Source organism: Plecotus auritus (genome assembly GCF_963455305.1).
Source record: "Plecotus auritus genome assembly, chromosome: 3".
NCBI classification, from domain to species: domain Eukaryota; kingdom Metazoa; phylum Chordata; class Mammalia; order Chiroptera; family Vespertilionidae; genus Plecotus; species Plecotus auritus.
Window position 1 is genome coordinate 212,415,602 of NC_137772.1, and position 16,173 is coordinate 212,431,774.

General features: G+C 41.8%; 1 protein-coding gene across 2 annotated transcripts in view; it reads right to left on the bottom strand.

The window, feature by feature from the left end:
• Positions 1–2,286: 2,286 nt before the first annotated feature.
• GNPTAB (N-acetylglucosamine-1-phosphate transferase subunits alpha and beta) overlaps positions 2,287–16,173 on the bottom strand; it is a 54,301-nt gene continuing 40,414 nt past the window's right edge. For both annotated transcript variants that reach the window (XM_080661320.1, XM_080661321.1), the window contains 8 exons: positions 15,453–15,652; positions 14,559–14,778; positions 13,739–13,852; positions 10,345–10,430; positions 9,997–10,095; positions 9,268–9,435; positions 6,017–6,107; positions 2,287–3,309 (listed from right to left, as the gene is read on the bottom strand). In XM_080661320.1, the coding sequence (XP_080517446.1) occupies positions 3,232–3,309; positions 6,017–6,107; positions 9,268–9,435; positions 9,997–10,095; positions 10,345–10,430; positions 13,739–13,852; positions 14,559–14,778; positions 15,453–15,652 (1,056 nt within the window). In that variant the 3' untranslated portion in view covers positions 2,287–3,231. The remainder of the gene's footprint in view (positions 3,310–6,016; positions 6,108–9,267; positions 9,436–9,996; positions 10,096–10,344; positions 10,431–13,738; positions 13,853–14,558; positions 14,779–15,452; positions 15,653–16,173) is intronic.

Here is a 16,173-nt window from a genome sequence, read left to right on the forward strand (position 1 = left end):
AAAGGAGGCAGCCGATCAATGATTCACTCTCATCATTGATGTTTCTCTCTCACTCCCCCTCTTCTTTCCTTTCTGAAATCAATAAAAATGTATTTTTTAAAAAGTTTTACAGTAATTTTTTTTTAAAAGAAAGGTCCATTGAGATGATCATGAAATTTCTCTTTTCCTGGTCATGTGAATTGCATTGACTTTCCAAGTGCTGGGCCAACCTTGCATTCCTGGAGTGGACTCACCTTAATCATAAAGAATTGCTCCTTTGGGGAATAACTGAATTTGGCTTGCTAGTGCTTTGTTTGAGATTCATAAGGTAGATGGCCTGTGGTTTTCCTTTCTTGTGGTAACTGAGCCAGGTTTTGGTGTGGGGTTGTATTGACCTCAAGGAATAAGTGTGTTTTCCTTCTTTTTTTTACACTCTAGAGGAATTTTTGTGGGGTTGATGCTGTTTCTCTCTTAAATGTTTTGATATGAATTGTGCTTAGACTTTCCTTTAAATCCTTGATTTGTCAGTCATTTATTTGTATACTTCGTTGTATGTGTAGAAATAATCTTAATAAAAACACATTTGAAAAATTAAGTAGGCAGAAAAAATTTTTAATTAAAAATGTCTCACTTAGATAAGGGCAATGTAATCATTTTATCCTGACTACACTAAAAACCTCACCTCTGCCCTGGGTAACAATCCTTCACACAAATTTTCACCTCTACCATCGTCATCACTGACATTTACCAGGCATTGTGCTGGGTATATTACATATGCAATTTCCTTTAGACATCAGTGTTGTCTCTCATGTTTTAGAAGAGAAAACTGAATCATAGCAAACAATGTCCAGGATGCAGAACTCAAACCCCAGAAGTCTGACTGCAGAGAGAGGGTGTTTTACCTCCTTTTAACATTATGTCATGGGGACTCAACACGGCCTGGAGGGGATGGGAAAAAAGAGACAGACAACCTGGGCACCAATCCACCTTTGCCTCTAACTGGCTGTCAGATTTGGGCAAGTCACATGATCTCATGACCCTAGTAGCCTCATGATGAGATGCAGGGCATGGTCCAGGCAATTTTGAAACTCTGCCTGTGAGGCCTGGGAGTTTGGAGGCACCACTTGGGGTTAAGCAACATGAGCAGCTTTCCTTCTTCTGTATTACATACTGGCCTTCAACAGACTGTCATTTGAACTAAAATGATTCTGAGGCTTTAAGAATTTGAAACCGCTTGATTACTCATCAACTTCTAAAGTTCCTCTGTCCTTAGGGATTCTACATAATCATTAGATGAATAATTGTATGAATATTCTATGATCAATCCCATTATCTATTAAACTTCTAATTAGATGTGAATATATTTACCAAACCACAGAAATCTCCACCACACCCAAAGGATCATTTCTCTACCTTTCTAAATAAATTCTTTTTAAAATGATTTCCAGCACGGCTGGTGTGGCTCAGTGGTTGAGCATTGACCCACCCACCAAGAAGTCACAGTTTCAATTCCCAGTCAGGGCACATGCCCAGGTTGCAGGCTCAGAACCCAACAGGGGGCATGCAGGAGGCAGTCAATCGATGTTGGTGTTTCTCTCTCATCAATGTTTCTATTTCTCCCTCTCCCTTCCTCTCTCTCTAAAATCAATTTAAAATATATTAAAATAATCTCCAGATAGCCCCTACATTTTTACCATATGATAAATCCCATTTAGAACTTATTTCCCTCCTACAAAATGACATTCTCCAGTATGTTATAATACTACTGTGGCCTTACATTCCTTTCCACTTATTTTCACATACCCTGATACACTGTCTAAGCATTCAAGTGACTACTGAATCTTGATAAAATACACTCGTTCCTCAAAGATTTAAAAATCAAAGCATCAGACAAAATATAAATTGTTATGAGACTTAAGTTTTTGAAATACATAACTTACAGCACAAACAAAATATTTACATCACAAGTTCTTTTTACAAAATGTGTGTCATTTGGAAAGAATACTGTTGAGATCCTGATCTAAAATACCTGCCAGAGTTCAAAAAGACTCATGGAATCTGGTCTCCAGAAATCCACTGCATAATGACATAAATAAAATATGGCTGACTGTCAGGGCTTACCCATACATAAAAATACTAATTCTCTATCCCAATGGTCAGCAAACAATGGTCTGTGAGCCAAATCCAGCCAGTGGTCTGGTTTTGTACAGCTGTACGCTAAACATGGTTTTGACATTTTTATAGTTTAAAAAAATGTTTTAAACTAACTAAACTAAATAACAAAGAAGAAAATGCAACAGAGACAGATAGGGCCTGAAATATTTACTATGTGGCTTTTTACAGAAAAGGTTTGCTCATCCCTGCATTATATAAAATCAATTGGGATATACTGATGGGTATTAAAAAAGACAACACTGTAAGGTCAGTACCATCAGCAGTACTCATTTCTAAAATGAATCACTTCTGTTCAAATATGTACATTTCCAAAACATAATTACATCTGAAAAGTAGCTCTGCTACTTAAGTCTAGCCCTTTACAATTAGATCTCCACATGAAATCACAGTATTCTTAGGGGACAGAGGAAACAAGGACAAAGTATTCCAGAGGTCAGTCATTGAGCTTGTCAGTAGTTGTAAGTCATTTAAGACCACTTAATAGCCTTAAACATTAATAAAATTAATAATTTAGATATTGCCAGTAGAAGATGATATTGCTGCATTATTTAAATAACACTGATTAAAAACATGTTTAGACATCCCAATTCATTATTTTCAGAAGCAAGAATTCCTAGCTAACTTAGTAGCTACTTAATTTTAAAAATGAGAAATGAAAAAAGAAACACCAAAAATGTAGAACCACAGCAAATGGCTTTGGAATGCAAAAACTGGGGTCTCTCCCAATCTTCCAGCAATCCCAAGCTGGCGTAGGCTTCTCATGTTGAAGTTAATTGACAGTGGTTGCCGTGGATACTTGGAAGCCATCTCTTGTTAGTGACCCTTTTCATTAAAAGAATGACAGGTCCAGGAGCAAATGCTTTAAAAGTAAAACCAGATCAGAACTGCTCAACACACAAATGTTCACAATCCCTGGTCAGTAGGCTATACTCACACCACAAAACAAGTATTGTCCTGGATGTTTTTCCTTCTTCAGGCCAAGCTGGCTAAGCTTCACATCATAAAGACATTTCTGTTTTGCCAAGCTTTAAAATGCCCAGTGAATGCCGAGGTAGATGACTTTCAAATGAAGATCTTCTATACCCTGATTCGACTGGGACTTGCTTCTTTCTGTATTCTCCTTCTGGGAAATATCTTCCGCTTAAGGGCAATTAACTGAATGATGAAAGACAGAAAATAAATTTTAATTTCCAAATTGACAAACTTTAAATTTTATGAGAGTCACATGACCTTAACTATGTCCACAATCTTATACATAAAAAACAGACAACGAATTAGTCTCATTATTCCTCCCCCAAAACAAAACCAACCCCTACTTTTGTTTCACTTTGTAGGATCAATATACCTAGGTATGTGCCCACAAAATATTTAAATCCATAAGGATTAAAATTATTTTGGTCTAAGCTTCACTTTTTAAAGACCTATAGCTACAGATTTTTACACAGCTATTACCAAGCATACTTATTTTCAAGATGTCTGTCAAGTCTTTCTGTTGAAGGAAAATGGCTCTGTTTAGCCATTAAGACACTGTCTCCAGGCTTGAAAATGACTACAGATGCAAGACAGAATTCTTAAAACGTTTTTTAAAAACCTGGCTGGTGTGGCTCAGTTGGTTGGGCATTGTCTTGTGCACCGAAAGATTACCCATTCAATTCCTTGTCAGGGCCACACCCAGGCTTGTGGGGCTCAATCCCTGGTGCGAGGGTGGGGGGAGCATGTGGGAGGCAGCCGATAGATGTTTTGCATTCCCATTGATGTTTCTCTCTCTCTCTCTCTCTCTCTCTCTCTCTCTCTCTATCTCTCTCTCTCTCTCTCCTCCTCAAGTCCTTTCTCTCTAAAAATCAATAAATCTTAAAAAAACACACACACACCCTACATTAAAATCCTATCACCATTTCTCCCTATACTCAAACAGAGCAACAATCATTTGAAAATACAGGCAATACCTGATTTATGAATGGGTTATAAGGCAAAAAGTTCATTTGTAATTTACTAGCTTAGAACTGGGATAAATATTTCTTTCTCATTAAAACAGTTTATTCACGTTACATCCGAAATAGAAACTTGACCACTTAATGAGAAAAATAAATGTGTTTTTATGGTTTCAACTTGGGATTCTACTGTCTACTCCTCCATGTCGAGGTGGAAGCAGGGCTTTGCACAAGCACAGACGTCCATGGTTTGAATGATGAGCTGGGATTGTGGGGCAGAGCAAGGGGCAGGGTTGGCTGGTTTGTTTGTGAGCACGGTACAGGTTAAGGAATTTGATTCAAGTAGGTAAAGAAGAGAGGAGACTCATTCCTCTCATCCCTTTCCCCTCCTCCTCTCTGGTTCCCTTTTCTCTGCTGGCATAAATGACGCAGATGAAAGACCTGAGCCCTTTCACCCACGGTCCCCCTCCGACCTGACCGCTGGCCGGCACAACAGGCTCACAGTTTCCTCACTGGACTCCTGTTCTAGAAGCAGGTACAGTCTTTCTAAGATTTTTTAAAAAAGATGTTACCTGCTAGGAAGAATGGCAACAAAAATCAAGGACAAGATTTACATTCCCTGTTCTCCTGTCCATTTCTCCATTTCCTGAATTTCCTTCCCTCGGTGGCAGGAAGCCCAGGCGCTGCGACCTCCTCCTCGGTCTCAGTGTAAGTAAATTCAATGTCAGTTTCCTGTAAGTGACAGCTAAAGAGCTCCACTCAATAGTCACCTGGAAAGGAGGCTGAGCCCAGGTTCACTTGCCCTGCACAAGTCAGGTCAGTCCAGACACCATTCCCTTCCTTCTCCAGCCCTTTTTCTTCAGAGCATTTCACACCTGTGGCCTAAATAAGGATTCCCTTGTCCCTTTCTTTTTACATCAGAAATCTCCCTTCTACTCCTGGATCCTCACCTGAAGGAGGTTGTGTGCCTACATGGAGAACTCTCAGGAATTCAAAGAAAATTTAATTGGGAAAAATGAAGATAAGATACTTCAGTCATTTTTAGAAAGGTTATAAGAAAGAAAAAAATTGGAGACCCATTTTCAAAAACAATACCAGATCAGAATTCTACTTGGGTTTTGGTTAAAATATTTAGAGCATTTCAGTTTTAGCTTAAAGTCTGCAAGTTAACCTACTGAGGTCTAGATAAAAGGAATACTGGTAATGGATCTAAAAGATAAATGAATAAAAGGCTATTATGTTTGATGCCTGCATATTATGAAATACTAGAGGCCCAGTGCATGAAATTCGTGCACGGGGAAGGGGGTCCCCTCAGCCCAGCCTGCACCCTCTCCAATCCAGGACCCCTTGGGGGATGTCCGACTGCCGGTTTAGGACCGATCCCGGGGATCGGGCCAAAACCGGCAGTCGGACGTGCCTCTCATAATCCTGGACCACTGGCTCCTAATCGCTCACCTGCTTGCCTGCCTGGTCACCTCTTACTGCTCCCCTCTGCCGGCCTGGTCGCCCCTAACTGCTCCCCTCTGCCGGCCTGGTTGCCCCCAACTGCCCCCCCCCACACCAGCCTAGTCACTCCTCACTGCCCCCCCTGCCAGCCTAATCGCCCCCAACTGTCCCCTCTGCCGGCCTGGTTGCCCCAAACTGCACCCCCCCCCGCCAGCCTGGTCACCCCTAATTACCGCCCCCCGGCCTGGTCGCCCCTAACTGCCCCCTCTTCCCCCGCCCAGGCCTGGTTGTAGGCAGACATCTTGTGAGGGTGTGATGGTCAATTTGCATATTACCTCTTTATTATATAGGATTCTTGACATATTAGCTATAAACCAATAGAATAAATTAAATTTTTCTTGTAACTTTATATTATTTTCTAAAAGAATCAGATACTAATATACCAAGAAATACTGTTTGATCCCCACATAAGATATAAAACTTACCTGTTCAGCAAAAAACGAGAATATAGTAAACATAATCAATGTTGCTAGTACACAATGAGTCCAAAACTTCAATTTGTCTCGATATGCTCTCCTGTTCAGAGAGAGAAGAAAGCAATTATGTAGTTTTGTGCATGGTTTCACTGTATTACTTAGAGTTATTTATATACCAGTTTAGCAAAAACAACCATGGGAAACCAAAAAACACTGTCTGGAGGCAATTCTAAAATGTTAACACAATACGCTTTTCCAACATGAGTTCTGATTTTTCATTATATTTGAATTAGTAAAAGTTCTCCAGGCAGAGATGAGGACTGCTAAAGAAAATTACTTCTAGCCCTAACTGGTTTGGCTCAGTGGATAGAGCATTGGCCTGCAGACAGAAGGGTGCCAGGTTTGATTCTGGTCAAGGGCACAAGCAGAAGGCAACCAATCGATGTGTTTCTTTCACATCAATGTTTCTCTCTGTATTTCCTCGCTTTTCCACTCTCTCTAAAAATTAATGGAAAAATATCCTCGAGTGAGGATTTAAAAAAGAAAAAAAAAAAAAAAGAGCAGTCTGTGAACTTGGAAGGAAGAAAAAAATAAAAAGGAAAAAAATTACTTCTAGCACTTAAACAAAAACACACTTTCATTCATTTTTATTTATTCATTCATATTCATTTATTCACTCAGTCGCTCAATAAATACTTCCTGTGGCTATAGAGAGATGGACAAGATGAATTTCCTGCTCTAAAGTATTTATAAGCCTGGGACGTCACCAACATGCAGACAAATAGCCATCACACAAGATGGAGAGAAATATGTATTATCCAAAGCGAAGTCTTGTAGAAATACGTAGAGAAATGGGGAAAGCATCTCAGAGATGGGACATTTCATTTAGGCCTTTGAATGTGGGAGGGAAACTGAGTCCCACAGGACTGAATGCAGCCAGGGGAGGCAGATGGGCACAGACTTCAGCTGTTCTGAAAAATCATGTAATGGAGTTTGGATGGAGTTTTACTGGAGTAATACTCTAGTGGAAAGGGGGATAAAAGGGCGTGTGTGAAAATTGTGAACATTTGAAGGATGATGTCATGAACAGATGACCAAAGGCATGAAAAAAGAATGAGGGTCAGTGAGAGTGGAAAGAAACTATCAACAGAAGAGACATTCTGAGAGTCAATCAATTGGACTCAGAGGCAGGATACTGAGGATAAAGACAGGCAGTTTAGCATAGTTTCCTCATCTGTAATTTGGAAATAAATGAATAATTTATTATGAAGCTTAATAAATGCTTAACACAAGGTTTGGAAGACATGCTAATAACTACCAAATTCGGGCACTATGCTGAATTCCAGACTCTCGTTTATTACTGTCTGGTAGTAGATGACTCTACCTCAAGTCACATGTTCATAACGGTGCTCTCTCCCACTCATTTCCTGCTGTACTTCCTATGTCTATTGATCACAACAAGCTCAGTCAGTTCTAATGTCTGCAGTGGTTCTCAACCTTTCTAATGCCGCAACCCTTTAATACAGATGAGGAACTGTATTAAAGGGTCGCGGCATTAGAAAGGTTGAGAACCACCGGTCTATAGTGTCATTCAGAAGCTGTGTAATTCAAAGCACTAAGAAGCCACAGGCTGTAACACAGCTGATGAGTTGCCCCAGAAACAGAGAACCCTATAATAGCTGGAGGTGAACCACGTTTCCCTCAGCCACCCATCCACTGAGCACCTATTATGTGCTAGGGAGGTACTGGGACTCAGATACAAATAAGACACCATCTCTGCCCCTGAAGAGGGCCCACAGTCTACCAGCAGAGACAAGCACACCAGACAGACTGCTGTACGGTACACAAAGTGCTTTACCTGACAAAGGGGGACAGGAAAAAAGCCAATCAAGAAACCAGGGAAAGGAGACAGGGGACTCAAGAGCACAGTGCCATGAAGGGAGAGGTGAATGAGAAGCAGGATGAGGAGGAAGAAGCCCAGATTGGGGAGCTGCAAAGAACACCCTCCACCTGATTCATCTCATTTGTACGACACAGAAATCCAAGCTCTCTCAAACTACTCTTAAGACCACTTCTTCTTCTTATTTAATTGAGCCCTTAAAGGTAAATATAGTCACAAACTGGATTTGGGGAGTTAATACTTGAACCCATCCAAGGTCTTTCTCCTCTCATCTAAAGGAAAGTGAAAATGGTGAGAAGCCATTCCAGCCATTTTTGGAAGATAAGACCCATTATTTAGTAATAGCTTTTCCTTATCAAAATAAAAATAATATAGATATTAGCAATACACATGCTGTCTCACCCAAGAGTTCTGATAATTTCCTCTCTAAAATCTCCCCCAATTCTGTCTACTGCTTTCTCTTTATTCCCTTGGCTATGTTCACAGCTTGACTGTTTATTTCAGGACAACTGAAATGCTTATTACTTGTCTCCCTGCCTGGGGTTTCCAGATAACACTACCTCACGCCAAACAATTTCCTCACCAGTACCACCACTTCACTACTATTAGTTATCTTTCCAAATCATGAAGTCTGATCAAGAAAAACATCTAAAAAAAATCGCTCTTGGGGAATCCCATTCCCTAAAGAAAAAAGTCTAATTCAGACACAACCCTTCACAATCTCTCCAAAGCACTCTCTTTGACATCTGTGCCTTTGTATTCTTAGTATCTGGCGTGGGGGTGGGGCAGGTAAGGGGCCCCTGTAACCTGGCAATAATGGCACCTTTAGTTGTAAAGAGCAGAGGAAATATGTTGCCAGCACAGTGTCTGCCGTATGGCAGGTGCTCAAGAAACAGGGCAAAAAAAAAAAAGAAGAAGAAACAGGGCAGCTACTCTGATGGCAGTGATGCAATGACTAAGGCTCAGCAGATATGCTCCGCCAGTGAGCTCAGTAAAAGATACATTTCCAAGATTAAGCTCAATAAAAACTACAGTATATCTTACAAAGAAATGATAGAGCAAACACCACATTAAAGCAATTTCAACCCAGCCTGGCTTAGTGGTTGAGCGTCAACCTATGAACCAGGAGGTCATGGCTCAATTCCCGATCAGGGCACATGCCCAGGTTGCAAGCTCAATCCCCTGTATGGGGTGTGCAGGAGGCAGCCAATCAATGATTCCCTCTCACCATTGATGTTTCTCTCTCTGTCCCCTTCTCCCTTCCTCTATGAAATTAATAAAAGTATATGTTAATAAAAAGACATTTCATCACTCTGAAACAAAAAATACACACATACATATACGAACCATGAGCACTTACCATTCCTGCAGCTCATGCATATGAAGAAAACGGTTCCGATACTCTCTTGGCAGCTCAAACTGGGATGGTACAGGGAACATGGATTCATAGAAGTCCCTGAGCACAGCTTTTACTGTCTGGGCATCTTTATGATTATGGTCAATGTTGTCATTCAGGCAAACAAACTTCCTGAAAATAACAGAGACCCAGGGTTACTGATTATCATAAGGATGATTCTGACCTCACAAAATAAGAAAATGTGGATTCCAAGTATATTTTAAATAGATTTATGCCCCAAGACAGATGTTTTATTTACTGATAAGGTTCTCCGAGGCAATAATGTTTTATAAATTTTTTCTTTGGATATTCCTCATCTGTATAACAGAACTAGGAAAGATAATCTTGAAAAGTGCCTTCTAACTATGGAATAAATTAATGATTTCCACTTAGCATGTCCCCAATTAAGTATTCAATAAGTGCAGTTTACTAACTGGATCATTTTGTTAGCAGACAACAGCATGGTGATTACCAGAGGGAAAGGAGGTAGGGGCAGATAGAAGAGGATAAAGGGGCATAAATGGTGATGAAAGGAGACTAGACTTTGGGTGGTGAACACAAAATACACTACACAGATTATGTATTATAGAATTGTACACCTGAAACCTATATAATTTTATTAACCAATGTCATCCCAATAAATCCAATAAAATATATTTTAAAAGTTTATTAATTAAAAAAAAAAAGCAGTACCTAGGGTTTTTTCTTATATCATCCAATTGGCCAACCACATGAGAAACATTGGTACGAATCATTTTAAAAGCAATTTCTTCTTCTCCCATGATTTCAAACCTAATTATCAAACATAAAGAATATAAATATTTATGTGGATATGACAGATTTTCAATAAGGAAAATATTTTATAAAACTTTAACAGATTCAGCATCCTCAGAATGAGTTAACCTTTCAATATTACTAAAGAAAACAATCTCACATAAATGTTAAAAAGAATGCTTAATAAGCTATTGTAAAATGATGAAAATACTAGACTCTTATAATTATTTTTAAACTAAACAAAGAGAATATTATATGTCTACTTACCTATATTTGTTTTTGTCCTTATACGCTTTGTGGATTTTATCAGTTACTGGTTTACAGCTGGTTAACAGACTCTTAGTGACAGGTGGCTGTGAGAAAGACAGACTTTAATTACAACAGGGGCCAAGACTAGGGTGAGGCAAGTGAAGCATTCAGCTTGGGTGCAAAATTTAAGAGGGCACCAAAAGACTCAGCAATCAGGATGAATATTTTCAAAAATCAAATTGGCATACTATGGCCTGAGGGAAAATTGCCCATTTGTGTAAATAAAGTTTTAAGTGGCACATATCTGTATACTAACCCATGTCATATGCTAACCAGAGGTGGGGAACCATTTTTGCTGTCAAGGGTCGTTTGGATATTTATAACATCATTCTCGGCCACACAAAATTATCAATTTAAAAATTAGCTGCTATATTTGACCAAACATTTAATTAACTCACCCATAATGCCTTGGCAGGGCCAGACCAAATATTTCACGGGCCTTATATGGCAACTTAGGCCGGACATTCCTCACCCCTGCTAACCAACGCATGATCGGCAATACCTATAGTTTGTCTCTGGATTCCCATAGCTGCTGTGCTGACCTGTCTCACCACAGCTGCTGCTCATGCCTGAACAGGAGTGAGAAGCACAGTGTCTGGCGTGCACAAGGAGTGAGGAGCACAGTGTCTGGCGTGCACAAGGAGTGAGGGGCACAGTGTGCGGTGTGCACAAGGAGTGAGGAGCACAGTGTGTGGCGTGCACAAGGAGTGAGGGGCACAGCGTCCGGCGTGCACAAGGAGTGAGGGGCACAGCGTTCGGCGTGCACAAGGAGTGAGGAGCACAGCGTTCGGCGTGCACAAGGAGTGAGGAGCACAGCGTTCGGCGTGCACAAGGAGTGAGGAGCACAGCGTTCGGCGTGCACAAGGAGTGAGGGGCACAGTGTCCGGCGTGCACAAGGAGTGAGGAGCACAGTGTGCGGCGTGCACAAGGAGTGAGGAGCACAGCGTCCGGCGTGCACAAGGAGTGAGGAGCACAGTGTCCGGCGTGCACAAGGAGTGAGGGGCACAGTGTCCGGCGTGCACAAGGAGTGAGGGGCACAGTGTCCGGCGTGCACAAGGAGTGAGGGGCACAGTGTCCGGCGTGCACAAGGAGTGAGGGGCACAGTGTCCGGCGTGCACAAGGAGTGAGGGGCACAGTGTCTGGCGTGCACAAGGAGTGAGGGGCACAGCGTTCGGCGTGCACAAGGAGTGAGGGGCACAGCGTTCGGCGTGCACAAGGAGTGAGGAGCACAGGGTTCGGCGTGCACAAGGAGTGAGGAGCACAGCGTTCGGCGTGCACAAGGAGTGAGGAGCACAGCGTTCGGCGTGCACAAGGAGTGAGGGGCACAGCGTTCGGCGTGCACAAGGAGTGAGGGGCACAGTGTCCGGCGTGCACAAGGAGTGAGGAGCACAGTGTGCGGCGTGCACAAGGAGTGAGGAGCACAGTGTCCGGCGTGCACAAGGAGTGAGGGGCACAGTGTCCGGCGTGCACAAGGAGTGAGGGGCACAGTGTCCGGCGTGCACAAGGAGTGAGGAGCACAGTGTCCGGCGTGCACAAGGAGTGAGGGGCACAGTGTCTGGCGTGCACAAGGAGTGAGGGGCACAGTGTTGGGCGTGCACAAGGAGTGAGGAGCACAGTGTCTGGCGTGCACAAGGAGTGAGGGGCACAGCGTTCAGCGTGCACAAGGAGTGAGGGGCACAGCGTTCGGCGTGCACAAGGAGTGAGGGGCACAGTGTGCGGCGTGCACAAGGAGTGAGGGGCACAGCGTTCGGCGTGCACAAGGAGTGAGGGGCACAGCGTTCGGCGTGCACAAGGAGTGAGGAGCACAGGGTTCGGCGTGCACAAGGAGTGAGGGGCACAGTGTGCGGCGTGCACAAGGAGTGAGGGGCACAGTGTGCGGCGTGCACAAGGAGTGAGGAGCACAGTGTCCGGCGTGCACAAGGAGTGAGGGGCACAGTGTCCGGCGTGCACAAGTCTGGCGTGCACAAGTCTGGCGTGCACAAGGAGTGAGGAGCACAGTGTTCGGCGTGCACAAGGAGTGAGGAGCACAGTGTTCGGCGTGCACAAGGAGTGAGGAGCACAGTGTTCGGCGTGCACAAGGAGTGAGGAGCACAGTGTTCGGCGTGCACAAGGATTGCTAAATGAATGATTTCCTTCTGTCAGGAATCAGATTTTTAACCGATTTATTACTCTTCTCTATAGTTATCTAAAAATGTCTTATCTGCAGTTAAGTATAAATTATTTATATATGGCTTGAACTTTTGTAAGATAGTAAATTTTTTAAAATACCATTTTATTCTGAAATTGAAAGCTACTTATTATAGAAATATCAGTATGAAAAAAGGAAATTAAAAACCACCTATGATTTAACCTATTGTCATTTCCATTACTTTTTGTGCTGTGTGTGTGTGTGTGTGTGTGTGTGTGTGTGTGTGTGTGTGTGTGTAGGTATTTCGGACTTTTCTACAGTTTAAATCATACTGTGTATATGGTACTACCTATTTTCCCCCACATAATTTTATTTTGTAAACATTTTTCCATACAGCAGTAAATATCTATAAGCATCACATTAATAACTATATTAAACCCTTTTCCCTCAATTCTAAATGCACATTTTCTCCCACTTCTCTGAAAATGAGATGCATCTTAAAAACAACAGAGATTTCCAATCATTTCAACCAAGTGGCACTCCAATATCACTGTGTGCGAATCATCCACATTCCTACTGGTAAGAGCAAGAAAGGGCCAACAGAAAATTGTATTCTACTTGATGAATATTTCCTTGGTTAACGTTTAACCTTCGGACTGTTCTCCCAAGCCAATGAGAATACTTTGGGGCTATCTTCTGCTATCCTTAGTGAATAGGAGTCTGCTTATCCTATATAATAAAAGCCTAATATGCAAATTGTCCCTGGGGCGGTCTTTCGACTGCTTGTTATGATGTTCACTGACCACCAGGGGGTGGCACAGAACATGCCCTCATCGGCAACGCGGCACTGGCAGCAGGCAGCAGTGGAGATGCTGCCAACCCCAATGGGCCCTGATGAGAGTGGGACGCAGTGGGATGGTGGAGCAGGTGAACGGGCGGTGCCAGGCCAAGGCAGGTGCACACCCATGCACGAAATGTATGTACCGGGCTTCTAGTAGAAATATAAACTAATCCTAAAATTAGCTTAAAATCCATTACGGAGAAGAAAAGATATTCCAAGGCAAGATATAAAATATTCTGGATTATCTGTGCTACTACTTTCCACCAAATATAAATATACATAGAGTCCACTTCTAGTTTTTGAAATGCCATACAGAAATGGTGTAAATAACACCCGATAAAGATATACTTTCTGTTTTACATAAAAGAATCCATGTCACTTACCAGATTGGGGTCATAGTATGCTTCCTGAGTTGGTGGAACGTTGCTTAGCTGAGTGATATTAGCAGGGAGCATTTTTGAGCAATTTATTAACATGTGTTCCAGACCTGTTAAATCCTAACAAAGCAAAATAAAAGAATAAACCTTCTAGGTACATTACAAATAATGACTGTAGCTTTAAATAAAAAAACTACAATAAATAAATAAATAAATAAACTACATAAATGTCTCCAAAATTTTTTTAAATGCTATCTTCAAAAAGAGTTTGACTATATGATTCTTAAGGTAAAGAGAGCAGAATGAGACAATACGAACACGAATATTTCATCTTTGTTTCAAAGTAAAACATCCTGAACCGGGAGGCACCATTTACACAAGATGGGCCAGGGGATCACCAGACAGATGTCCTGCAGTTAGATTCATCTTGGCACTCTCCATCAGTGAGCGCCCTACTCCTGGGACTGGAGAGGCCATGGCAGAGGGGCTGCGGCACCCAGGCCTGGCCGATATCCAGTGGGTCACACCTGAAGCCTCTGAGTGAACTTGTCCCAGAACCTTACATGCAGATGTGGTCTGGCTCTTCTCCAGACAATACATTGGCAATCCCTACTGCAAGCCTAAAAGAAGGAATCTCAGAAAATATGAACCTCAAATTTGGTTTTCATTCTGGCACTAAAAATGAACTAGTTGTGAATACCCTCATTGACTATTAAGAATTACTCTTACTTGCATTACACTGAAATATGTAGGGGGAAAAGAGAAAGTGTCAAAATTAAAAGTTTCATTTAAAACTGCTGCAAAGCATAGGGGGGAAATACACCACCTGCAAACTTAAAGGCAGGTCATGAATTCTGGTAGCCAGTGTTCGGATTTCTCTGTCAGATAAGACACCAGATTGGTCGGTATCAACTTCATCAAAAACTTGAGATATATTCAGCGGCTGAACTGCACTCATGAGGTAGTAAAAATAAGAAAAAGCAAACTGCATATCCTCAGAGTGGCGCACTTTGTGAAATGACGTCTTGTCAAATTCTTCAGGGAACCTGTACAAATATAACACATAATGAGCTCGGGATATTTAAAATATAAAGAAGTACCTAATGTTTATAGAGTTAGCATCTCTTTCCTTTCCATTAGAACCATAAATTTAGCACAGCACAGATGTAAGTTTCTTTTTCCGTTTTTGTTATTTATTTATTTTTATTGAATTTATTGAGGTGATATTGGTTAATAAAATTAAACAGGTTTCAGGTGTACAATTCTATAATACATCATCTATATATTATATTGTGTATTCACCACCCTAAGTCAAATCTCCTTCCACCACCATTCATCTGCCCTTTACCCTCTTCTATCACCCTCGTCCCCCCCTTTCCCTCTAGTAATCATGATCCTGTTGTCTGTGTCTACGAGTTGGGTTTTCCTTTTTTTTTTCTTTTTCTTAATCCCTTCATTTTTTTCACCCAGCCCTGAAACCCTCCTCCCCACTGCCAGCTGTCAGTCTGTATCTATGGGTTTGTTTCTATTTTGTTTATTTTGTTCATTAGATTCCACATATGAGTGAAATCATATGGCACTTGTCTTTCTCTGACTGGCTTATTTCACTTAGCATAATGCTCTCCGGTCCATCCATGCTGCTGCAAAGGATAAAGATGTAAATTTCCAGCAGCTGTGGCTCTGAGCACATGCAAGCAACCCAAACACAAGCCAGACTTACATGTCCTGCAGTTCCTGCATAACTATTCGGTCGATCATGTGAGGCATGTGTGCAGGGACTTTCCTAGATGTGAATCCGAACTTGCTGTTTAGAATTTTATTTACATATCGGAGGGAATCTGCAAATGTATCTTTTAGTTGCCTCCCGGTATGTTTGCTGTCAGTAAAGTATGCCAACTGCGTCTTCAATGACTCTTCTTCCTAAAAAGAGAATTCCACGTAATACAGCATTAGGTTTAGTGCAAAAGCATACTTGATCAACAAGAGATAAAGGTACCCTTTTATATACACTGAGTGGCCAGATTATTATAATCTCTGAATGCATAATAATCTGGCCTGCCACTCAGTGTGTGTGTGTGTGTGTATATATATACACACACATATATGAGGCCCGGTGCATGAATTCATGCATGGGTGGGGTCCGGCCAGTCTGGCCAAGGGGAAGGGACATGGGCAGTTGGCCGGCCTGCCTGCTGGTCGAACTCCTAGTCAAGGGGCCAATTTGCATATTAGCCTTTTATTATATAGGATATACACTGAGTGGCCAGATTACTATGCATTCAGAGATCATAATAATCTGGCCACTCAGTGTAATTAGTAACTAGTCACTAACAATCCATGAGGGGCAAATGACATGAGGAACCTAAGAGCAGGACTAAACTGGATTTCAGAGAAAGTATCACTGGCACTGGCTTGAGAACAACTGCTGTGTGGTGAAGAGG